Source organism: Dendrobates tinctorius, unplaced genomic scaffold, assembly GCF_039654945.1.
Source record: "Dendrobates tinctorius isolate UK_male_01 unplaced genomic scaffold, ASM3965494v1 ptg000049l, whole genome shotgun sequence".
Taxonomy (NCBI): domain Eukaryota; kingdom Metazoa; phylum Chordata; class Amphibia; order Anura; family Dendrobatidae; genus Dendrobates; species Dendrobates tinctorius.
This window is the reverse complement of record NW_027361717.1, coordinates 3,153,245-3,179,567: the sequence shown is the minus strand read 5'-3', so window position 1 is coordinate 3,179,567 and position 26,323 is coordinate 3,153,245. Positions and strand designations below refer to the sequence as shown.

Here is a 26,323-nt window from a genome sequence, read left to right as displayed (position 1 = left end):
GAAATTATTATTCCAAGATCTATTAAATGAAAATGTACTTTGATTGTTGAACAACCCCTATAAGTATAAATCATCCCAATGAGTTTTTGGTGAGTTTTGGAAGTTGCAGATTTTCTACAGCATTTTTTTTTTTTTCCCCCATCTTTTCGGCATGTCCTGATCTTTAAAAAAAAAAGAAACAAAAAAAAAAAAAAAAAACCTGCTTTGTTTTGGATACTTCCGGATATTTGGCTTATACATAACTATTGATACATTCACTTTGGATTACATTTGATTTAAGGGAGTGTTTTATCAACATCTAATGTAATCCTATGGTTATATGAGACGGAGAAATCCGCACAATATTCGGCGGACTCGCCAGAAAAACAGACATGTTGCAAATTCCACAAATACACCGCAGATCAGTTTACACGATGTAAAAAAGCACAGATGGAATTTGACTTGTATAAATCCTATCCATTTTTCTGGAAGTGTTATATGCGGTGTTTTTTTTGCGCAGGATCAAAAAGTCACCAAAAACTCATAACTTGAACTTACAGGTAGTACTATATTACTATATTCAAGGACGGAAATCGAGATCTCAAGCATGGTCTGGAACACATTTTAAAAATAAATCACTTTTAGCTTTACTCCAATAAGGAAGGCATACATGGTGTAGGACTAGTAACTATAGCCAGGCCACAGGCCAGGTATAGTGTGTGGCGCTCTCCTAAATATAGATGCTTTGACAAGGTATTTCCACCAGGCACATCATGAACTTCACCTTATTAAGTGGTTTTATTTAAAAAATGCAATATAGTCATTGACTTTACAAGAAAAAAAAAAAATCTTATGTACAAAAGAGTTCAGTATTTTGTTTCCAAAGAAAAACACCCTTGTCAGGTATGGCAGTTTCCGGGAGGCCATCAGGGGAGTAAATGGTATTTGACGCAGACTCACTTCTTACATGTAGTCTCTCTCACGGTAAGAATCTTCTTATGAGAGATGTCTGGGTAGGAGCCTCATAATTAGTTATGTCCAGAGAAGCTGTAGCGTAAATATTCATTTTACCTGCAACTCTGCCGCAAGATAGAAGCATATAAAGTCAATGTTTATGGCAGCTACATCCTTACTATCAATCAAGTGAATCTGACTAAACCAATATTGATTGCAAGATGTACAGGGATATTATAGGGGGTTGTCCTCTACTCGGGACAACCCATTCTCATTTCCTATGTTTCCACCCAGTAAAACAACACCTATTCTCACCTCCGGCGCCATTCCAGCAGTGTCAGCACCGGCTCTCCTTGCCTACATACACAATTGACATCTGGAAGAGGTGAAAAAGCAGTCGCAGCTATAAAATTCTCTGGATGACTGATTTGTCTATAGAAAAATAGTGAAGCCAGCTGCTGACTGGCCGCAGGGATTGCATGACAAAGTCACGTGAGCCCTGGGAAAGTCTTTGCTGACACCACTGGAATGACATCAGTATCGGAGGTGAACAGGTGTGCTAATATTTTAGGAACATAGTAATTGAAAATGAGTGTTTCAAGTAAAGGACAACCCCTTTGTAGGTTTTTTGTGTGTGACTTGTGACAATGCCCTGCATCTGGCGAAATACAATCATATGACTCCAATCAGTTTTCCTTCTTTCGGTCTCTGGCGGCTTTCCTTTTATTCTGCAGAGTCTTTAGCTCTGTCATTACGGACAACGTCTTATACACCCAATAGACCTGTAAATCAGACAAAAAAGATGGATCTTGTAATTCAGAAATGGACAATTCTGTATAATATAATTCATCTAGAAACTCATATTTTCATCTAGAAACCAGGGCTGTGGAGTCGGTAAGCCAAACCTGCGACCCCGACTCCTCAATTTCCCTTCCTCTGACTCTGACATATATTGCTTATATTTAAGTGAAAAATTTATTGTAGTACAATGTGAACATCAGACATTTAATCATTTTTATGATACAATAATCAAGACATTTAGATAGAACATAATATATATTGGAATACAACTTTAGAATACAAAAAACTGTAATAAATTGTAAATATGTAATACACTACGTAATATCGATTACACACATACACACATATATACAGTATATAACACTATGTAATAAACTATGTAGGTGGCAAAAAACAGTTTTCAACAAAGACATTTCAAATAACATTTGTGCTGTCTATGAATTTGTTCAAAGAAATAGAATTGCCTCCATCAGATCCTCCTTCATAGATGACCTAAAATCTGACCTAATAATTTTAAGGCCAGAGAACAACCTCTCTACAGTAACTTGGGTTGGAGGCAAAGCCGTAACCACATGGGCAACATCTCTAACAATTTCCAAGTATAAAGGAATTGCCTCATGCACAGTCAGTTTTGATGAACGGTTTCTTTTTGAGAGCAAGTGAAACATTTTGCTGAAATATGGTCAGTCTGCTTGCTATAGGAGACGGAGTGAAATCTTTTTCCTTGCAGCAACGCTTTGCCTGCTCCATGTCATCCAAATACTTGTCAAAGTCAAACTCCTCCTCTGATGAGGATGAAGATATGGCAGCAGTAGCACTGTCAGGACCCAAGTCCTCTTGCGCCTGGCAGTTCTCCTGTAGGCCACTCATCCTAACTGCTACCTCAGTCAGAGCTTCTTTTCCTTTAGTAAGCTGTTGATCATCAAGCAGTATAGGATGACTTGGGTCCACATAAACAGCTGCCAGAAAAATTTTATTTTCCAATAGCTGTGTCTCTCTCCGTTTCATTGAAGCAGAAATGCCATCTGCGATTAAATCTCCTCTTTGGGACAGGCAAAATAGCAAGTTCATCCACTATGAAAATGCCAGGAGTTAAATCCTCAGCTTGTAATTTTTTAGTCACGGTAAATGGGTGATTAATTCCTTCAATTCAGCAACCTGTGTCCATTGACCTTCATTTAGGGTTACCTGAGGGTTCGCCATATCTATAAGAAACAGTTTTAGCCAGGATCAAAACTAGGGGGGGGGGGGGGGCAGAACCTCATACTGTTCCGCAGAATCTCATACTGCACACCCCTACTCTTGAAAATAAAGCCTGCACCTTAAGATGTGGTGAATGCAGTCTATTTGTTCCAACTATCAATTGATGTTGATGTGTTACTGAAGACGAGCAATGCCTGTCCTGGGCATCCTTTTGGGCAGCTATGAGGTGTACCTGACTGGTGCTAAAAAAAAAAAGGAGTGTTAGTCTGTGTGCTACCCGGCTTTCATTCTTTGTGGTACAGATAAGATATGGATAGACAGATATGGATAAATGGATAGATAGAGCACATTTCTTATCTGCTTTTGCCATTGAAAACATTATCTATGAGCTCAAAAACCTTTCAGGTGATGCGGTTTTTTAAAAGCTGATCTGCTTTTGCAGCTGAAAAACGTGTCCTCAAAAAACGCAGCAAAAACGCTGTGTGTGAATGTAGCCTTAGATCAGGAATAGAACAGCCATTTATAGGACATTTCATAACTTTCCCAAATTCCTATGAAAAAATATTCAGCACATTCTGCATTGAACTACTGTACCCAATTTATTATATATTTTAGGAGTCGGATCATTTTATACCGACTCCACGACTCAGATTCCACAGCCCTGCTAGAAACTCTCATCTATACTTTCACCTATTTTTAGACATCAACAGTTAATAAAATTACAAATACGGTACCAAACATAGTTTCCCATGTTGATATGTTGAGAATTGCAATATTTTCACAAGAATCAGACTCTATATGGGTGATCCGTACGGAATTGGGCGAGTCACATCCAAAATACGGAAGAGATAAGGCATGCCTGCCATATACCGTATATACTCGAGTATAAGCTGGGTACGCATGGCTCCCCCGTCCTCCCCCTGCTGTACGCATGGCTCCCCCATCCTCCCCCTGCTGTACGCATGGCTCCCCCATCCTCCCCCTGCTGTACGCATGGCTCCCCCATCCTCCCCCTGCTGTACGCATGGCTCCCCCATCCTCCCCCTGCTGTACGCATGGCTCCCCCATCCTCCCCCCTGCTGTACGCATGGCTCCCCCATCCTCCCCCTGCTGTACGCATGGCTCCCCCATCCTCCCCCTGCTGTACGCATGGCTCCCCATGTCCTCCCTGTCATACTCACCCCCCGTCGCAGTCTCTTCACTCACCTTGCTTCTCCTATGGTCTCCGGCATCAGCAGCTTCTTCCTGTGTTCAGCGGTCACGTGGTACCGCTCATTAAAGTAATGAATATGCGCTCCACGCCTATGGGAGTGGAGTGGCGTGCATATTCATTACTTTAATGAGCGGTACCACATGACCGCTGAACACAGGAAGAAGCTGCTGGCGCCGGAGACCATCGGAGAAGCAGGGTGAGTGCAGAGACTGAGCCAGGAGGGGGTGAGTATGATGTGACAGCCGCCAGCTCCTACCGCTCCCCCTCCAACCCTCCGGGACAATGACTCGAGTACAAGCCAGGAGGGGCACTTTCAGACTAAAAAAAAAAAAGTGCTAAAAATTTCAGCTTATACTCAAGTATATTTGGTACCATTTTTTTTTTTTTTTTTAAACATCGACACTCGATCTGTGTGAAGAAAAAACACTTGTGAACAGCTCAAGTGAATAATACTTTATCCTAGTGCTGTCCGTGAGAGGTCAGGACGGTCAAGAGTATGTAATCTTAAAGGAGTTGAGTTGCAGTTATTCGTCACAAAAAGAGCTTTTACTCTATAACGTCAGTCTAAAAAACAAATGATCATTTATGTAGCCAGTATACAATGGATGAGTTTAGCTATGGCCCCACACAAAGAACTAGAGACGGAGGATTGAAAGAGCAAGATACTACTGGAGTGCAATCATCAGTAGACGTGCTAGGCAATACCAGTAAAAACACAAGGATGCGCTATATATACAGCTCTGGCAAAAATTAAGAGACCGCTTTCAAATGTTCAGTTTGTCTGATTTTTCTCTTTATAGGTATATTTGAGTAAAGTGTAAATTTTTATTCTATAAACTACTGACATGTCTCTGAATTTCCAAGCAATAAAATGATTTTTTCTAAAAATGAGAAATGGTCAAAATTAAATAAAAGAACCAGTGCTTTTAGACCTCAAATAATGCAAAAAAAACAAGTTCATAATTTAGAAGCAACAATACTAATGTTTTAACTCAGGAAGAGTTCAGAAATCAATATTTTGTGGAATAACCATGATTTTTAGTCACAGCTTTCCTGCGTCTTGGCATGCTTTTCACCAGTCTTTCACACTTCTTTTGGGTGACCTTATGCCACTTTTGGTACAAAAATTTAAGCAGTTCTTTGTTTAATGGCTTGTGACTATCCATCTTCCTCTTGATTACATTCCAGGGGTTTTCAATGGGGTTCAGGTCTGGAGATTGGGCTGGCCATGACAGGGATTTGATGTGGTGGACTCAATCAGAATGTATGTATGTATGTATGTATGTATGTATGTATGTATATAGATTCAAGATTCAAAGAAGCTTTATTGGCAGGACTAAATACACATTAGTTTTGCCAAAGCAAGTGTACAGAAGGGAATAGGGACTGTAGGGATGTTGGGTAGGGGCTGTAGGAAAGGTGGATGGGGCAGATCCAGGATGGGGCTATAGAAGTGTGTGTGTGTATATATGTATGTATATATATATATATATATATATATATATATATATATATATATACACACACATACGTACATATACACACTTTCATATGTGTGCGTATAATGGCTAAGTGCATAGCCTACGACATGGGAGACTGGGGTTCAAATCCCAGCTCTGCCCTGTTGGACACAATATACCAGTAGTGGTCCTTAGGCAAGACTACTAACACTATAGGGTCTACCTCAATAAACAGGAGAGTGATGCCGGCTCGGACGTTGTCCGGATTAACAAGGTCCGCATCAGTTGTCGAGGAACCAGGACAACCTAATAAATGGGCCACTAGAGAACCTGGATCTGATGAAATGCTACTATAACAGCAGACTAAATGAGAGCGGATATATGAAGCGTTTGAGGAAACCCTGGATGGATATGAGACCTGCATGTCCACTGACTGAGAAACAACTAGTCACCCAATGTTTCAATATCATAAAGAGAAAGCTATTATCACAACTTGCGATGGATCAACTGCACTGCAGAGCCATCCCACATGAAGACCTGGAAGAACAACATGTGCAACCCTCTGAAGATCCTGACACAATTAGAGAGCACTGAGCTGATCTGAAACAGAAGATCTTAGATAAACTAAATACCATCAATACCAGAGATTGACTGCCAGGGCTCAGCAAAGAAACATCACCAGACAGTATGCTAGAAGATGCCAATAGAGTACTCGCTTCAATACCTACCACCATAACTCAAACTAATAAACTGATCTCTGCTACAGCCTCAGCAAACATGGAAATGCTTAGCTATACAACCTGCAAGAACACCATAAGTACGTGCTTCCTTTGGAAAAGAAGGCTGGAGACAAAAATCAAGGCGACACGAAGGGAAGTCAGCCAACTAACAGAAATACAGAAAGGTGTAAAGATCAAGAATAAGACCAAGCTGGACAAGTATAAAAGCCTGACCTAGAGACTGCTAAACAAAGGATCACAACACTTGCTGCAAGACTAGGGAGATACACTAGAGAAACTGAGGCCAAGAAGTCAAATGCCCTGTTCTCAAGAGAACCATCCAAGGTGTACTCCCAATTACAGAACAGCACAAAAGCTTTAACTCCACCAATAGAGACTGAATACTGGAGAAACATATGGGAGAAGGAAAAAAAAAAAAAAACACCACACAAACACCTGTCACACACAACCAGTCACCATGACAGAAGCAGATATCCAACAGCGGGTCAACAACATGAAGAGCTAGACAGCACCTGGCCCAAAAATGATCCACACCTACTGGCTAAAGAAGTTAAACAGCGGTATATGATTGCATGGCAAAGCAGATGAACCATCTGCTAGAAGCAGGCCACCACCCAGCTTGGCTAACACAAGGCAGAACAGTGCTGATCATGAAGGATCCTCACAAAGGAATAGTTCCATCCAAATACGGCCAAATAAGCTACCTTACAACAACATGGAAACTCCTGTCAGGCATCTTAGCCACCAAGCTTCAGAACCATATGAACCAGTACATGAATCTAGCTCAGACAGGGATTGGGACCGACACCAGAATCTCTAAGCACCAGCTCCTAGTAGATAAAGCAGACGCTCAAGATCCAGACAGACCAATCTCAGCACAGCCTGGATCAACTACAGGAAAGCATATGACTCAATGCCATACACATGGATCTGTGAATGTTTGGCTCTCTACAAGTCAATAGGAAATTAAGAACCTTCCTCAGAAACTCAATGGGGCTATGGAGAACAATATTGGAAGTCAACTCAAGACAACTAACACAAGTGACTCTCAAATGCGGCATATACCAAGGTCAGATAATTACAGAGTCTCACTATGGATATGTTCAAGAGTGGAAGCACCATCAGCCACCTCCTCTACATGGATAATATCAAGCTGTATGCGAAAAATGAACGAGACATCAAATCACTGATCCACTTGACAACGATCTACAGTGAAGACATCGGGATGTCCTTCGGACTGGAGAAGTGCAGCCGGTTGGTAATGAAGAAAGACAAGGTAGACAAGACCGATGGAGTGAAATTACCAGCAGGACATATAGGAGATGTACAGACATGCTACAAGTACCTCAGCATCCTACAGGGATATGGTAACCATGAGGAGGCAAGGAAAGCAGCAACATCCAAATACCATCAAAGGGTAAGACAGGTTCTGAAGAGCCAGCTCAAATGGGAAATATAAATCTGCGCCATTAATACATATGCCCTGCCAGTTATCAGATAACCTGCTGGCATAGTGTGCTGGCCAAAAGAAGAGATGGAAGCTGCAGATGTGAAGACACCAAAGCTCCTCACAATGCATGGAGGTCTCCACCCTAAGTCTAGCACCCAAAGATTGTATATCAACAGAAAGCAGGGTGGTCGAGTCTTGATAAGCATCCAAGCCACCATCACAGACAGGGTGGATTTGACTTAAATCTAACTGATTTAAATCACGAGTCAGTAAGGCTTGATTTAAATCAAAGTTTCTACCTAAACTAGTTCTTGCTACTTTAACATGCAAGTAGATGAAGATTTTTAGAATCACTTTTTATATTACTTTTTTCTCCCCAGTTTAATGGGTTAATCATTCATATTTGGACACCACTGTTCTGTTGTACTTCGGAAGGAGAAAAATAATCCTGACCTTAATAACAATTTAAATAGATTTATTCAACTGAAACAATAACATTACAGCATAAGTTATTTGCTTAAACAAACATCCATGTTTGTTAACTAATTTGGCTAAACAAAATATATATATATTTTAAGAAACTTAGACTGTCAGCCCAGCCGACACATGAAAAACTTAAATACTACTGTCCCTGCTGTCCTCTGTAGCTCACTTGTCGTCATCTTCATCATCATCTTCTTCTTTGTTCCTATTCATAATCTGGAAAAGAAAAACAAGCTTTCCTGCTTTATTGGGTCCCAACCGATTTCTCAATTTAGAATGAATGAGTCCAAAGGAAGAGAATATTCTTTCAACGCCTGCAGAAGAAGCTACTGCTGTTAAAAGTGAAATCATTACTTGAACAGTCTCTAAATCCAAGCACTTAAGTGACTTCCACCAGTTTACTGGTGTGACCTTCCTTAAAATATCTTCAGCAAACATATATTTCTTGAATGGTTCCCCCTTAGCTCTGAAGTTTATTATAGTTGGCATTAAAGATGGATGATTGCTGGATACCCATGTCATAGCTAACTCCTCTTCCTCAGCACTTAGGTTTTGACCCTGATATTGGATATTGACAATATTTGCCAAAAAATGAGCTGGAGTCAGTGCTTGTCCCATTCGTTTGTTTACTGCTTGTAATTTAATTCTGTCCATGTGTAGTTCTGTTTTTAAGTGTTCACTCAGTTCCTTCCAAATTTCAACAGCATCCGCAATAAAACAGCTATTTTTCTGTATTTTGTTTAAAGCTTGAGAGATGGGTTTCAGGAAGCTCAGCATATGTTCAACATTTCTCTTAAGCCCAATGTTGAGGATTTTGGCCGTGACAGTGCCATCTATTTTATCTCGATTTTCTTCACAAAGTGTCATCAGAATAGGCCAGTTTTTGATATACTGCTCAAAACAGTCCACCACAGAGTTCCATCTAACATCTTGTTGGAGCGTTAGCTTGGTTCCACCCATCCTTTTCAGAGCTGCTGCAGCAAAATGATTATTACGGAAGTATTTAGCAATTTCAACAACATTAGCCTTTATTTCTGGAACACTTAAGTCTTTGGCTAATAGGTGCAGCAAATGAGCACTGCAACCATATGTTATTAGCAGCTTTGTATTCCCTCCCTGCTCTTCTAAATCTCTTCTCATCTTGGATACGTTTGCAGCATTGTCAGTGACCAAACTGCGTACTAGACATTTGAATTTTTGTTCACATGTCGTTATAGCTTTTACTGCCACTTCTTGTAAGTATTCTGCTGTGTGTGCATTTCCTGACGTATCAGTTGTTTGTGCAAGGAAGACTTTACCTTCTTCTGTTGTTATACAAGCACATACAATAGGATCATTATGGACATTACTCCACCCATCAATACTTAGGTTAACAATTTTACCCTCCAGAGCTGTTGCACATTGCTCCATTTCTCTGTCATACACTTGATCCAGCAGTTTCCCTGCAACATCAGCTCTGCTGGGTGGACTGTATCCTGATCTCAGTGACTGAACCATATTAATGAAATGTGGGTTCTCAGTCAGACGGAAAGAAGAGTTCGTTGCATAAATAAACTGGGCAATTTTTTCATCAATCAACTCTTTTTCTAATCTGCTAGTTCTTATCACAAACCTATCTATGGTGGTTCCAGGAGGTAAAGGTTTTTTCTTCCTTTTGGGTGATGGTGATATGTGGCTGTGGGTGTCTGATGATGATGCTGCTGCTACTAATGAAGCACTATCCTGGATGGATAACTCTGAAACTGTTGAACAGGATGATGGTGATCTTGGAGGTGGATAGTTTCCAGAATCCATGAATTCCCCTAAACAAAAAAAGTCAATGCTGTTATTTTATTGTTTATACAATTTCTGCTTATTGTACACAACACATCACTGCCCCTGCCCCAAAAGGAATATTTGTTTTTCTTCATAACTGTACCAAATGACAGTAACATGCAGTAATAATAAGAAATATAATTTTTCTCACACATGACAGTTCAGTCTTTAGAAATAGGATTCAATAAAAATGTTTACCAACCTGAAGATCCTGCCTGTTCAGAAGTGTTTCTTTGGTCATCTTCATCACCGCACTTCTCATGATGTTGCCTCATTCGCGCCACCAGGCCTTGCATCGTTTGCATTTTGCACGCATGCCTGCCTTACCGATAGGCGAAGGAGCTTCATTAAAATATTCCCAAACTGGGTCTCTTTTACGGCCTGCTGCCATTATAAGGAAAGAATGTAATAAACCTCAGATCGTACACACAAACAGATCCAGACTTGTCTGTCTGTGGCTATGCTGCAGTATTGTGCTCAAAGTTTCACTTTCATTTTCTTGTCTGCTTGCCCTTCCTCCTCCTCACACTTAGATTCACATTCTTCTTGTGTTGTGCAGATCTATTCCACTCCAAACAATCAGAAACATATTGTCTAACTTCTTGGACTTGGCACTGAAGGGGTTGATTCTGTATTCATAGGTTTGTAGAACAATAGGATTAAGGTCTTTTTCTCAACTCTGTTCATGTTGTAACATTTTTGCCGTGAAGAAGAGGCTGGGACCTCTGCGGAGTCAAATTCAGTTTTGAGAACTGCGTAAGTAAAGCGAGCGTCTGTGATAATATAGGAGAGAAACTGCCCACTAATCCTACAGAAACCTCTGGAAGAGCATGGCATTGTGAATGTTACACATATACAGCCTTTATTCTACTGAGTTAAACAACTCAACTTTATCTCATGATGGAAGAACCTTTGGATGGTAAAATATTTTCTTCAAAAAGCAGTTTATTGAAAAAAATCTGATTTAAATAAAAAAAATCCGATTTAAATAAAAAAAATCCGTTTTGATTTTTTAAAAAAAAAAACATTGATTTTTATCCACCCTGATCACAGATTAAATAAGGAGTATTCATGAATACATCAGAAAAATGGCACCAATAGATTAGATGCTGAGAGAAAGCCTAAGGCAGCAACAACAACAGATCTGGAAGGAAGAAGAGGAACATGAAGCACCATGGCAAGACAAGTCGCTGCAAAGATGTACCATCGACAGATAATGGAGGTGAAGGATATGGAGAAATCCTACCAATGGCCGGAGAAAGCTGGACTCCAAGACAGCACAGAGGCACTAATCATTGCAGCACTAGAGCAAGCACTAAGTACCAGATCCATAGAAGCAAGAATCTACCACACAAGACAAGACGCGAGGTGCAGACTATGCAAAGAAACCTCAGAAACAGTCCAACACATAGTGGCAGGATGCAAAATGCAAGAAGGAACAGCGTATACTGAACGCCACAGTAGCGGGAACTAAATACAGGAATATCTGCACAGCATGAGGGCCAAGTCCCCCTAAGTCCAGGTAGGAGACCCCAGAGAAAGTGGTGGAGAATGAAAGGGTTAAAATCCTGTGGGACTTCAAGATCCAGACAGATAAGCAGGTGCTGGCTAACCAGACATTGTGATAGTAGACAAGGATCAGAAGACCACAATGATAATAGATGTGGCAGTGCCAAGTGACAGCAACATCAGAAAGAAGGAATATGAGAAGCTGGAGAAATACCAGGGCCTCAAAGGAGAACTGGAGAAGATGTGGAAGGTGAAGGCAACAGTGATTCCAGTGGTGATAGGCAGGGCTGTGGAGTCGGAGTTAGTTTTGGTTGGAGTCGGAGTCGGTAGAAATGTACCGACTCCAGCTTTAAAAAAAATGTATTATTATTTCATAATTGAACTTTCATATGAATTTTATAAATGTTACTCAAATATATATGTTCTATCAAACTATGAACAGTGATAAGCAGTTCTGCTGGAGATAGAGACATTTCTTACTTCTTGTGTGTCACTGTTCTCCACTGCCCTTATCTAATCTTATACTTGGTTAACCTCATGCTGCCCCAACCCCCCTACTTACAATGTATGAAACTGAAAGTGAAAATGTGTTGCAAATTCTTAGTAGTAAAGCTTCTCCTCTAGACTAGATCATACTAGGTGTGCGTCTTCCAAGCATCTCACAGCTGCCTGCTACTCAGAAGAGGAAGACTGTAAGAAGTATTATCCTTTCAACAAACTTTGCATCAGTTAACTGTGAGTACATGAGGAATAATAACAGTATTACTGACCACTATATCAGTTGTACGACCTGGCAATAATTTTGTACAATTGTTTTTAGGAAAAACAATTGTCATTTGGATTGTGAATGCAGAATTAAAAACCTGAGAATGTCAAAGAAGCATCACATTAAATCAGCTGTATTTGAACATTTCACCATCACTCAAGATAGAAAACATTATGTCTGTCAGTGTATGACAAATGATCCAGACGAAAACAAATGCTGTGAAGCCAAGATGAGTGCATATTCAGGCAAAGATAAAAATGCTCCTACCAGAGCTTCTAATCTAAAGAGACATTTACAGCGCTTTCATCCAGAAGTACTGAAAGCAGTGGATGAGAAAGACTGCATCCAAACCAATGAACCAGTGCCCAGCTCTTCCAGCCAAACAAAGGAGCAGAGAACTTTGCAGCCATCAGTTGCAAGATATTTTGTCAGTGACAAAGTTACTGTGACAATGACAGTAGATACATTTAAAAAACAGATCATAGAGCTTGTTGTAAAGGATAGTGTGCCTATTTCATTATTTTCACAACCAGCTTTTGTGTGTCTGAATGGGGAAATGGCCCGCAAGCTTGGTGTTTCTCTGGAGAGAGTATTAGAAAATTAGTAATCGAAGAAGCTTTTAAACAAAAGGAAGAACTTCGCTTTCTGTTTCTTAAAATGGATGCCTGCACACGTCACAGAGTGAACTATTTTGCCATCAATGTCCGATTTGTTTGTGACAAAAATGAAATAGTTACCAAGACATTGGCAGTAAAAGACACCAAAGCTCATCACACCAGTGAGTTTCTCCAGGTCTTGGTGGAAAAGGTTCTGCAAGACTATGAACTTAAAAAAGAGCAAGTTCTTTCTGTCGTAACTGACAATGCTTCAAATATGATAAGTACTATTAAGCTAATGAATGAGAGTAATGATGGTGACCAGCAGCTAGAAGAACATTCTGGGTCCACAGACACAGAAATGTTTGAAATAGAGGAACACAGTATTGTAACTGAAGAGCAAACTGAAGTTGCTTCAGATGAACAGCAACATGATAGTTTAGATGATCTTGTTGAAACTGTATCAATATGTTCTTTCATTCATCACATGCGCTGTGTTGTGCATACGCTACAGCTGGCTATAAGAGACAGTCTGCAAGAAGGACATGCTGCTGCACTGATTGGCAAGGTGAGAAAATTGGCTACTGTTGCCAGAACCCCTAAAGTTGACTCAATTTTGAAGAGACGTGCTGGAAAAGGGGCAATTATTGATCAAGCCACACGATGGGGCAGTACTTACTTAATGATTCAGCGCTTGGTTGAACTGAAAACCTTTCTTGTAGACATGGCTAACCCTCAACTGACGCTTGGTTGAACTGAAAACCTTTCTTGTAGACATGGCTAACCCTCAACTGACGCTAAATGAAAGACAGTGGAATCAGGTGACTGAGCTGGAAAAATTGCTAGAGCACCCATTTACAGTGACTAAAAAATTACAAGCAGAGGAATTAACTCCAGGTATTTTCTTAAAGGAGTGGAAGAACCTGATGTTTCGCCTGTCCCAAAGAGGAGGGTTAATTGCAATTGGCATTGCTACATCAATGAAACGGAGAGAGGAGCTACTATTACAAAATAACATTCTTTTGGGCTTGGCAGCTGTTTATGTAGACCCAATGCATCGGATTCTTCTAGATGATCAACAGCTAAGTAAAGGAAAAGAAGCTCTGTTTGAAATAGCAGTAAGGATGAAAGGGTTGCAGAACAGTCAGGAGGAACAAGAAGAATTTGGTCGTCCTGCCACATCTTCACCCTCATCATCAACTGATGAAGAATTTAATTTCGAAAAATATTTGGATCACAAGGACCGTGCAAAGCGTTCCCGCATAGAAGAAGAGTCATCCCCATCAAGGAACACAGCCAGTACATTTCAGCATAATTTTTCATGTGCACTAAAAGAAATTGAGAAATTTGACCGTTCATCAAAAATAACAGTGCAACAAGCGATTCCTCTGTATCCTGACATTGTCAGAGATGTTGCCCGAGTGGTTACTGCTTTGCCACTAACACAAGTTAGTGTAGAGAGGTTGTTCTCTGCTCTCAAAATAATTAGATCAGATTTGAGGGCATCCATGAAGGAGGATCTGACAGAGGCAATACTTTTTCTGAGGACAAATTTATAGATTTCTTCTTATTAACTGCATAAAAGTGTTTATTGCATATTTACTTACAGTTTAGAAAAGTTTATAAAAGTTATTTGCTATATTCTAATTGTATTCTAATAAATGTAGTTTTTGCTCTAAGTGGTCTGATTACTTATATGATGTTGAGAAACTGAACAAGCACGATATTTAATATTTTACAACAGTAAATTTGTTGTTATGAATTGGCCATTTATGAAGGAGTCGGAGTCGGAGCCTGATAAAATCCAGGAGTCGGAGTCGCAACTGTGGCTTACCGACTCCACAGCCCTGGTGATAGGAGCATTTGGAGAGGTGACCTCTAAGGCTACTTTCACATTAGCATTTTTTAGCACTGCGCTTCATGCGCAATAGAAACACATGCAAAAAACGCATCATGCGTTTTGCATGCGTTTGCTTTTTTTAGGCGCATGCGTTTTAACCAATTTCTAGCCATGTTAACTCTTAAAACGCATGCGATTTTAAACGCAGTCGTGCGCATGTCCATGTGCACGTCTGCGTTCCCATAGACTGTAATGTGTTATTTTGGTGCATTCCGTGCTCGTGCGTTTTTTTGACACAGGTTGGACGGACCAAAAATGCAACAGGTTGCGTCCGGCGCGCCTAGGCGCACACTACAAAAACCGCATGCGCACAAAAACGCATACAAACGCTAGACCATGCGCCCCCATGTTAAACATAGGGGCGCATGGACACGCACGATGCGCTAAAAAACGCTAATGTGAAACCAGCCTAATTTGGGAAAATGGCTACAACAGATCCTAGGAGCAGCATCTGAACTCTGTGTCCAGAAAAGCGCAATGCTGGGAACAACTAAGATCCTGCGAAGAACCCTCAAACTCTCAGGCCTCTGGTAGAGGACCCAAGAATGAGAAAGGACAACAAAGACCACCCCAGTGAGGGTGAGAAGGAAGCCTTTTTTTTTTTTTTTTATTTCTAGCATATGTTTAACCCAATTCTAAAAAAGCAAATTACTCCAGGATTATTTTCATTTAAATTCAGTGCTTGTCCCATTTTCTGTTTGAGCCAAATGCGGCTCATTCATATATTTCCCCCCTATTCTTGTTCACTATCTCCTCATCCAGGCACCTCTCCAGTGGCTCATAGCCTTACTCCTTGGACTTGGTAACTCCAGAGGTCATTTGAGCACTAGTTCGTATCCCAACTGATATGACTCTCTCTTAGGCATATGATTAAAACTTTTCCCACTGCTACTTTTTTTTTTCTTTCCTTTTTATATTTTTACCGACCTACAATTGCTCCAGATGGTTTTTATGTTAGAGGTTTAAAGACAATTTTAATTGTTTTATGTATTGCAATATTAATGTTTGTTTTACAAGTGTTGATTAACCTTGACATTGTCATGTGTCCAGGTTGGAGTTTAAAAAAAAAACCCAAAAACGCATAAAAGAAACAGTTCTGACAGGTCACTATTAGGTTGTGTCCTGAGGAAGAGGTCTTGCATGACCTCAAAACGCATTAACTTTAATAACTTTTTGACACATGTAAAGTGCCATGGAATAAATGGTGCTATAATAGTAATAAAGTTAAGAATTGTATCTTGTCGGCAGTCTTAATCAGCAGCGCATTAAGTGGCACACGATACCCGGATTCACTTTTGACGTGGTACATTGGACCTATGATCTGCAGCAGCTGATCTATGGTGAGCGCATTCATTACTAGGCTATAGAGAGAATGGCCTCAGACACAATCGATAAACTGAATAATTGATTAAAATATTGTGGTCTATGTAAATATACTTCAGATGAGATTTTCAAAGATTGATTTAGGGTAGATGATCAATATAGAATTGGTGCCTGTATCCAGTTCTACAGGTAACTCCGTGGACGGAGGCTGGACTCAAAGCGCAGACACCGGTATGTAGGAAGGCGGTGCAAACCCTTCTCTCGCCTGTTCAGTGGAGATCTGAGGAGTCTAATTTGCCTGTGCAATAACCACTAATATCTCATCAAGAAATGTTTTATCACTGGAAAACTCCTTTGGGTATATATTACCATGTCCCCATTATGAGCAATGACCTGGTCCCTGACATTTCAGACTGAGCTCATCACGAGAACTGCCCTGCACGTGGCCGCTGGGGACATCTCCGTTCACTAGCCAAGTTCTCACTGTCAGCTAACCATGAACTGCAGTGCATGTGACCACCTGGGACCGAGTCATCTACTGTCATCAGCAGTCATCTTCAAGCTCCACTGTGTCTGGATGTCAGGATGAGTGGTGGCATAATGCCACCATTCAGCCAAAGGCATCCATGTGTAGCACAGCTGAACTCAATCGTGGGACAGTATGTGGCCAGGTAAGAATATTGTTGCCATTTTATTTCTCTTACAAGAGAACGAGGGTGTTGGTGGAATAGGCAATGCAGTAAGTATGGTTTAATTAAGATTATTAAAGGAGCCTGTGTCATTATTTAAATTAACCCCTTCATGACCCAGCCTATTTTGACCTTAATGACCTGGCCATTTTTTGCAATTCTGACCAGTGTCCCTTTATGAGGTAATAACTCTGGAACGCTTCAACGCATCTTAGCGATTCTGAGATTGTTTTTTCGTGACATATTGGGCTTCATGTTAGTGGTAAACTTAGGTCGATAATTTTTGCGTTTGTGAAAAAAACAGAAATTTGGCGAAAATTTCGCAATTTTTAAATTTTGAATTTGTATTCTGTTAAACCAGAGAGTGATGTGACACAAAATAGTTACTAAATAACATTTCCCACATGGCTACTTTACATCAGCACAATTTTGGAAACAATTTTTTTTTTGTTAGGAAGTTATAAGGGTTAAAAGTTGACCAGCAATTTCTCATTTTTACAACAATATTTACAAAACCATTTTTTTTTTAGGGACCACCTCACATTTGAAGTCACTTTGAGGGGTCTATATGGCAGAAAATACCCAAAAGTGACACCATTCTAAAAACTGCACCCCTCAAGCTACTCAAAACTACATTCTAGGAGATTATTAACCCTTCAGGTGCTTCACAGGAACTAAAGCAACGTGGAAGGAAAAAATTGACATTTTATTTTTTGCACCACAAATTTTCTTTTATCATTAATTTTTTTCATTTTCACACGGGCTACAGGATAAAATGGATCCTAAAATTTGTTGGGCAATTTCTCCTGAGTACAGCGATACCTCATATGTGGTCATAAACCACTGTTTGGGCGCACGGCAGGGCTCGGAAGGGAAGGAGCACATTTGACTTTTTGAATGGAAAATATGCTGGAATATTTAGCGCTTGCCATGTCGCGTTTGGAGAGTCGCTGTGCGCCTAAGCACTGGAGCTTCCCCACAAGTGACCCCATTTTGGAAAATAGATCCCCCAAGAAACTTATCTAGATGCATAGTGATCACTTTGAACCCCCAGGTGCTTCACAAATTGATCCGTAAAAAAAAAAATACTTTTTTTTTTCACAAAAATTATCTTTTAGCCTCAGTTTTTTCATTTTCACATGGGCAACAGGATAAAATGGATCCTAAAATTTGTTGGACAATTTCTCCTGAGTACTCCAATACCTCATATGTGGTCATAAACCACTGTTTGGGCGCATGGCAGGGCCCGGAAGGGAAGGAGCACCATTTGACTTTTTGAATGGAAAATTCGCTCCAATCATTATCGGACACCATGTCGCGTTTGGAGAGCCCCTGTGTACCTAAACATTGGAGCTCCCCCACAAGTGACACCATTTTGGAAACTAGACCCCTTAAGGAACTTATCTAGATGTGTAGGGAGCACTTTGAACCCCCAAGTGCTTCACAAAAGTTTATAACATAGAGCAGTGAAAATAAAAAATCATTTTTTTTCCTCAAAAATGATTTTTTAGCATGCTATTTTTTATTTTCACAAGGGTAACAGGAGAAATTGGACCCCAAAAGTTGTTGTCCAGTTTGTCCTGAGTACGCTGGTACCCTATATGTGGGGGGAACCACTGTTTGGGCGCACGGCAGGGCTCAGAAGGGAAGGAGTGCCATTTGACTTTTTGAAATGAAAATTAGCTCCAATCGTTAGCGGACACCATGTCGTGTTTGGAGAGCCCCTGTGTGCCTAAACTTTGGAGCTCCCCCACAAATGACCCCATTATGGAAACTAGACCCCCTAAGGAACTTATCTAGATGCATAGTGAGCACTTTGAACCCCCAGGTGCTTCACAGAAGTTTATAACGTAGAGCCGTGAAAATAAAAAAATATTTTTTTTTCTTAAAAAAAATATTTTTAGTCCGCAATTTTTTATTTTCACAGGGGTACCAGGATAAATTGGACCCCAAAAGTTGTTGTACAGTTAGTCCTGAGTACACTGGTACCCCATATGTGGGGGGGGGGGACCACTGTTTGGGCACACGTCGGGGCTCAGCAGGGAGGTAGTGACATTTTGAAATGCTGACTTTGATGGCATGGTCTGAGGGTGTCATGTTACATTTGCAGAGCCCCTGTGTGCCTAAACAGTAGAAACCCCCCGCATGTGACCTCATTTTGGAAACTAGACCCCCCAAGGAACTTATCTAGATGTGTGGTGAGCACCTTGAACCCCCAAGTGCTTCACAGAAGTTTATAACGCAGAGCCGTGAAAATAAAAAATCATTTTTTTTCCTCAAAAAAAAAAAAGATTTTTAGCCCGCAATTTTTTTTCACAAGAGTAACAGGATGAATTGGACCCCAAAAGTTGTTGTACAGTTTGTCCTGAGTACGCTGGTACCCCATATGTGGGGGGAAACCACTGTATGGGCACACGTCAGGGCTCGGAAGTGAAATAGTGACATTTTGAAATGCTGACTTTGATGGCATGGTCTGCGGGCATCATGTTACATTTGCAGAGCCCTTGATGTACCTAAACTGTGGAAACCCCTACAAGTGACCCCATTTTGGAAACTAGACCCCATAAGGAAGTTGCCTAGATGTGTAGTGAGCACACTGAACCCCCAAGTGCTTTACAGAAGATTATAACGCAGAGCCATGAAAATAAAAAATAATTTTTTTTTACTCAAAAAATGATTTTTTAGCTCGCAATTTTTTATTTTCACAAGGGTAACAGGAGAAATTGGACCCCAAAAGTTGTTGTCCAGTTTGTCCTGAGTACGCTGGTACCCCATATGTGGGGGGGAACCATTGTTTGGGCACACGTCAGGGCTCGGAATGGAAGTAGTGACGTTTTGAAATGCAGACTTTGATGGAATAGTCTGCGGTCGTCATTACGTTTGCAGAGCCCCTGATGTGCCTAAACAGTGGAAACCCCCCACAAGTGACCCCATTTTGGAAACTAGACCACCAAGGAAATTATCTAGATGTGTGGTGAGCAGCACTTTGAACCCCCAAGTGCTTCACAGAAGTTTATAATGCAGAGACGTGAAAATGAAAAAATCATTTTTTTTCCACAAAAATAATTTTTTAGCCCCCAATTTTTTTATTTTCCCAAGGGTAACACGAGAAATTAGTCCCCAAAAGTTGTTGTGCAATTTTTCCTGAGTACGCTGATACCCCATATGTTGGGGTAAACCACTGTTTGGGCACATGTCAGGGCTTGGAAGGGAGGGTGCACCATTTGACTTTTTGAACGCAAAATTGGCTGGAATCAATGGTTGCACCATGTCGCGTTTGGAGACCCCCTGATGTGCCTAAACAGTGGAAACCCCTCAATTCTAACTCCAACCCTAACCCCAACACACCCCTAACCACAGCCCTAACCCTAACACATCCCTAACCACAACCCTAAGGCCTGTTTCACACTTCCGTTTTTTCAAATCCGTCAAAATCCGTTGTTTTCCGTAAAAAAACGGATCCGCCATTTTTTGCAGGATCCGTTTTTTTTGTCCCATAGACTTCCATTACGGTTACCGCGGATCCGTCAAAAAAACGGATCCGTTTTTAAAAAAACGGATCCGTTTGCATCAGTTTCCGTCAAAAAAACGGAAACGGATCCGTTTGGCGGACACAAAAACGGAAGTGTGAAACAGGCCTTACCCTAATTCTAACCCTAATTCCAACCCTAACCCTCATTCCAACCCTAACCCTCATTCCAACCCTAACCCTCATTCCAACCCTAACCCTCATTCCAACCCTAACCCTCATTCCAACCCTAACCCTCTTTCCAACCCTAACCCTCTTTCCAACCCTAACCCTCTTTCCAACCCTAACCCTCTTTCCAACCCTAACCCTCTTTCCAACCCTAACCCTCTTTCCAACCCTAACCCTCTTTCCAACCCTAACCCTCTTTCCAACCCTAACCCTCTTTCCAACCCTAACCCTCTTTTACACCCTAACCCTCTTTTACACCCTAACCCTAATGGAAAAATAAAAATAAAAATATTTTCTTTACTTTATTAGTTGTGCCTTCCTATGGGGGTGATAATCGGGGGGGTTTATTTACTTTTTCTTTCATTTTGATCACTGTGAGAGTGATCAAAATGAAAGAATGGAATCTGCAGCCGGCAGATTCGGGCGGGCGCACTGCGCATGCGCCGCCATTTTTCAAAATGGTGGCGCCCATGAACCGGACCCGCCGGACACCGGGAGCGACAGGGGGACTTAGAAGGTGCCGGGGGAGGTGAGAGGGGGTGAGGGGGTTATCGGAAGCTGGCGGGGAGAGGAGGGAATGGGAGGGGGGCAGACGATGACAGCGGCGGCAGATCGCCGCTGTCATTCAGTTGCGGGGGGGGGGGGGGCGATCGCCGGTGGGGGGGGGGTGGAATCGGTGTCTCCAGCCATGTCCGATGCTACAGCAGCATCGGCCATGGCTGGATTGTAATATTTCATCAATTTTCATTGATGAAATATTACTATCGCTCTGATTGGCTGTTTCACTTTTAACAGCCAATCAGAGCGATCATAGCCACGTGGGGGCGAAGCCACACCCCCTGTGGCGAAGAACAAAGCCCCCTGTATCTGCGGGTCGGGTGACCTTTCAGTGACCTAGGTCACCCGACCCGCAGGGGGGCTTTAAAGTCATGACGCCACATAGGCGTCATGGGTCGTTCTGGCACGACTTTTCATGACGCCTACGTGGCGTCAAAGATCGTGAAGGGGTTAAAGGACTTTATTCTGGCTTTGTCGTCATTTACCATATAGGATTAGTAATTGATAGGAGTCTTATAGACACTTCTCCATTACTAAGCCGTGGGCTTGAGGTCACCTGACAATACAAAGGTGACATCAACTCCACAAATATGAACCCCATTTGCCACCGCTACAGGGCAAGTAGAAAGAGCCGGGTAAACTGGCCCGAGTAAATCCATGGGCCTCGCCAGCCTGAGAATACCAGGCTGCAGCGGTCTGCTTTTACCTTGGCTGGTTAACAAAAATAGGGGGACCCCACGCTATTTTTTTTTTTTTTGGGAGGGGATCCCACAATTTTTGCTAACCATCCAAGGTAAGCAGACTGCTGCGGCCTGGTATTATCAGGCTGGTAAGATTCATGGATATTGCATCCTTACCAGCCTGAAATACCAGCCCCAGTAGTCTGCTTTACTCTGGCTGGTTAACGAATATTGGTGGGGGCTACACGCTATATTTTTTTAATTCTTATTAAAAAGGAGGGGGATCTCTCTCTGTGCTTCCCTTCACTTCCTGTGTCATGTACTTCCGTCTGTGTCACAAGATTCACCGTTATGTAAATTAGTACATATGCGTAGTAAGTTGTGTTCCCGCACTTAATACGCACGTGACTATGCGGTTTTAAAGCATCTAATGATAGTGAATGGGTAATTTACACAGCTACTTAAATTGACATGCTGCGGTCTGGAAAGATGCACCGCATTGTCCGTCTCTGCAGGTGAGCAGCGGGCATCGGTGCACGCATAGTGATTTCTTGAAATCCCGTCCACTATGCTGTAACAGCTGGTCGCTGCGGGTTTGACATTGCGGATGTATGCAGCATCCAACCCGCAGAGATTACTGACCGTGGGAACATACCCCAATATATCTGCAAACAGGAACTCACTTTTTTTCCTTCCATGAAGCCAACTTTCAATTAGCTTTATTTCAAGTGACAAAAAAAAATGCATGCAATGAAAAAACGCATCAAGAACACAGGTGACCTGCCAGTGACCTCAGAAGCAGATTTGGTGCAGATTTCACTTGCGTCAAATCCTGAGCAAATAATGAGCGTGTGCACCCCAAAAATATGATGTAGCTTCAGGCCAAATTTATGCAAAAAATATAGTAAAAATCTCAAGGGTTCACAAATTTTCAAGTACCTATGTGTACATATGTATTAAAATCCTAGCAATTTCTCCCTTCTTCGATTCCCTGTGCTGACCCGAATCGGCCCCACGTGACCGCAGGTCTGACTAGACGGCTCTCAGATTGCTTCAGTTTGTTTTCACAGTGTAACCCTATGGCAGCCATGATGAGAGCCTCAAACTCCTATTGACAAAGTGAATTCCAGTTCACACAGAAGACGCCGCGTGAGATAGCCTGTCAGTACTGCGGATAAAGTGGTGAAAAACAGGACCGAGAAGGCAGCAATTAAAGGGGTTGTCCAGTTTTCTGCTAAGTGCACAGTCACACTATGTGACTGCAGACTTTTAGTTGAAGAGTGGACAGCCCCTTTAAGCGTTTCAATACATATACTTTGCACATAACTGTGGCTAAGGGGATAAATAATAATAATATTAATTGCCAAGCTGACAGCATCATTGAAACTAATGGACACCTACGTGCGCTGTACTTACCACAATTATGATAGTATTACACAACAAAGGGGCTGAGAAGGCTAAGGAAATGAACATCCCAGACGAATCAAAGTATTGCTGCCTGGAATACAACCTGACGAAAAAATAAATATATTAGTCCAGGAAAAGCAAAAAGGCAGCGGTGAGATGCAAGGTAGGTAGATGGCCCATAGCTGTTGTTCTGCTGCACAGCTCAGATTATTACAGGGGCTCCCTATTACTGCAGTCCCACTACGATGTGCGGCTGTGTAGTCCTGGCCTATATACAGGATATGTGACAGAGGCCCTGATAGCTGCAGACTCCAGCTTTGGGATCGGCACCGACTGGATGTACAGGAGTGCTCAGAGACCAAAGGCTTCTATCAGGCACAGCTGGCCTGGTGTGCTCACATGATCACCAGGAGGTAATATTACAGCCTACTGTAAGAACACAACATTTAGAATGATTTTTTTACCGATTACCCATCATCAATCCATGGTAGCCATTTTCAGTTAAAAAAAAACAAAAAAAACAATGGGCAGCCACAAAATTTGTTTTTAATAAACACGTATAAAACAAAAATTGCTGCCATAAGTGACCCAACTTTCTAACCAAAGTCAGGGCTAAACTTCCAGGATGTGGGAACCCACATCCCTCAGGGGCCCATTAATAGTGAAAATACACAAGATTTCTCACTATGATCTAAACCAGCTCTGGTACGTCCCTTACTGGTTACTGAACGGGGTAACATCATTAGAGAGGTTACTGATGGGGAGCTGCTGAATAAAGGATGCCTCAGTGTTGGATTAGATCAAAGAGCGAGATCTCACCATAACATGTGAGCTCTCACGCTTTCATTGTTAGGGGGCAGTGGGTTCCTGCTCTGTATGCCGGGATCCCACAACCCAGATGTTACGCCATGACTTATTGGACGTTTGGGCCCGTTAGGGAGGCATTCTTTCAATAGTTATTTAGTAAAATAAATCACCCAGTGTTCTCTTAAATTAGCTCCAGAGAGTGAATGGAAAGTGGCCATGAATGTCATCACCGCACTCTGCTCACTTTTATGGGGTGACGGAAAACACTCGCTCATTTGTTGCTGTAACTCCCATAGGAGTAAACTAATAGTCATCACTTACTTGCATTTACTCTCCACCAGGACGCAGCAGCCGCAGATGTCAGGAAGGGGTTAACAGACCTTACATGAACAGTTTATCGTGTAGCAATGAGGCGTTTAGCTTTTTATACGACTCATATATTGTTTTCACCCAGTGGCCATTATTCAAGTGCAGATATTTCATCACTTACTTCCAGTTTAGAGCCGCCACTTCATTGATGTACTCGGCACAGCTGACCAGGCCCACTAAGGAGAAAAGGAAAACTGCTGAACGCTGAAGATTTCCATTGTATTAACAAGGTTTTACCAGGACTCTGACACTGCAGACCGATCGCTAGAAGTCATAAATATCAGATCGGTGGGGGTCCGATCACCCCACATCCCTGCTGATCACCCACTGAAGGAGCGAAGGTTCACCGAAGCCAGAATAGCTCCACACAGCGTGGTGGCCCTGAACGGTATTGCAGCTTGCCCCCGATCACTTGATCGGTGGTAGTGCTGACTCCTGGTGCTGTCACTCATCTGATATTGATGAGCTAGGTCCCTTAATTTCTCTTTTATTAATTTAATACCCTTCTACACAGTGTGGAGCCCTGGGGCTCGGACCTAGTATTGGACCACTGCTTCTCAATCTACTACCGACAGGGGTCTTCAGAGGCCGGCGCTCAGGTATTGCTACGCCAGCTCCCATCACTGTGACGGTAACGCATTACAATGGAGAGCAGCCGCCTTTCTTCTCCCCTTTTGTGTACCTCACATTTGGACATTTGCTGGACTCACTTTTAGATGCCATTTTCTGGGATGTCTTACCCATAACCAGGAAGTGCGCTATCTGAAATTTGTAGAATTTGAAGGAAATGCAGGTCAGTATGAAGCAGAGTAGGTGGAAACCCAACAGCCCAACGATCCACGGCTCCGACCAGTCTATGGGCTGAAAGAAAAAGAAAGCGTCACAAACAGTGATGGCGGCCATGTACACAAGCCACAGGGCGAGGACACGTGCCCGCAGTGACTGCACCGTGGAGGCCGCCGTCAGCACCAACTGCCTTAGCCAGATGCCACATGTGGTGAGTGACTATAGCCAAACACGGACGCCCCGGGACTGGCACGTAGCGGCACAGAGGAGTCCAGGGGCTGGCAAGGGGGGGGGGGGAGGGATTTGGGGGAGCCCTGGGACTGGCAGGTTTGGAGGAATCCTGGGACTGGCACGCAGTGGCACTGGGGGGGGGGGGGGGGTCCTGCTGGCTCGGGGACTCGGGGGGGGGGGGGGGTTAGTCCTGGAGCTGTACATGGCCAGTAGCCGGGAGTAATGGTGGTCCCGCAGCAGCAATGACCTGTCCGCTCCTCACATCACTATGAGCTGTCCCTGCAGACCCCACATCACAGGGCAGCCCCCCAGTACTCACGCTCCGCTCCAGCAGGGCCCACACACCGGCCTCCGTCTCCATGGCAGTTGGCACATTCAGGAAGCAGCCGCTGAACCGGAGGGCGGGGCGTCAGTGGGCTCCGCCCCTCGGCCACGTGTCAGTGTCATCAAACACACAATACGCTGAGACTCCGTCACCTCAGGAGGAAGCGGCTGTGCCGCCGCGCAGAGCTCCGTACATACAGCGTGTCGGGTCTGTGTTGCTGGGACGAATTTTTTGTCTATACGGCAGATTTCTCAGTATTTTCTATGTACAGTATGAACCAATAGCGAGCTGAGGTTGTCCCGAGCAACCAATCACATTTCTAATCTGCGTTAGACTATATCTGGAATCTGATTGGCTGATTCGTGGGTCTGATCCAGATGTGCACACTTGAGCTTTGTATTGCTGCTAGAGACACGCTGGTCACATGACATTGCGTTTAACCCTGTAACTTACCTGCCACCTGGAGAAAACCCATGCCAACATGGAGAAACAATACAAACTCCTTGTAGATGTTATTCTTGGTAGTAGAACCCAGAGATGCAAGGGGTGTAGTGCTAACCATTGAGCCACCATCCAGTGCCA

General features: G+C 42.5%; 1 protein-coding gene across 2 annotated transcripts; it reads right to left on the bottom strand.

Moving 5' to 3' along the window:
* Positions 1-758: 758 nt before the first annotated feature.
* On the bottom strand, positions 759-26,072 carry TMEM18 (transmembrane protein 18). 2 transcript variants are annotated; one of them, XM_073576437.1, is made up of 5 exons: positions 25,736-26,072; positions 25,110-25,260; positions 24,521-24,575; positions 23,233-23,326; positions 759-1,715 (listed from the first exon to the last, which is right to left on the bottom strand). In XM_073576437.1, the coding sequence occupies exons 1-5, from the start codon at positions 25,775-25,777 to the stop codon at positions 1,620-1,622; spliced, it is 438 nt and encodes a 145-aa protein (XP_073432538.1). In that variant the 5' UTR covers positions 25,778-26,072; the 3' UTR covers positions 759-1,619. The 2 variants fall into 2 exon arrangements, with proteins under 2 accessions (XP_073432538.1, XP_073432539.1); XM_073576438.1 differs by having other exon boundaries at positions 25,140-25,260; positions 25,736-26,054.
* Positions 26,073-26,323: the final 251 nt, after the last annotated feature.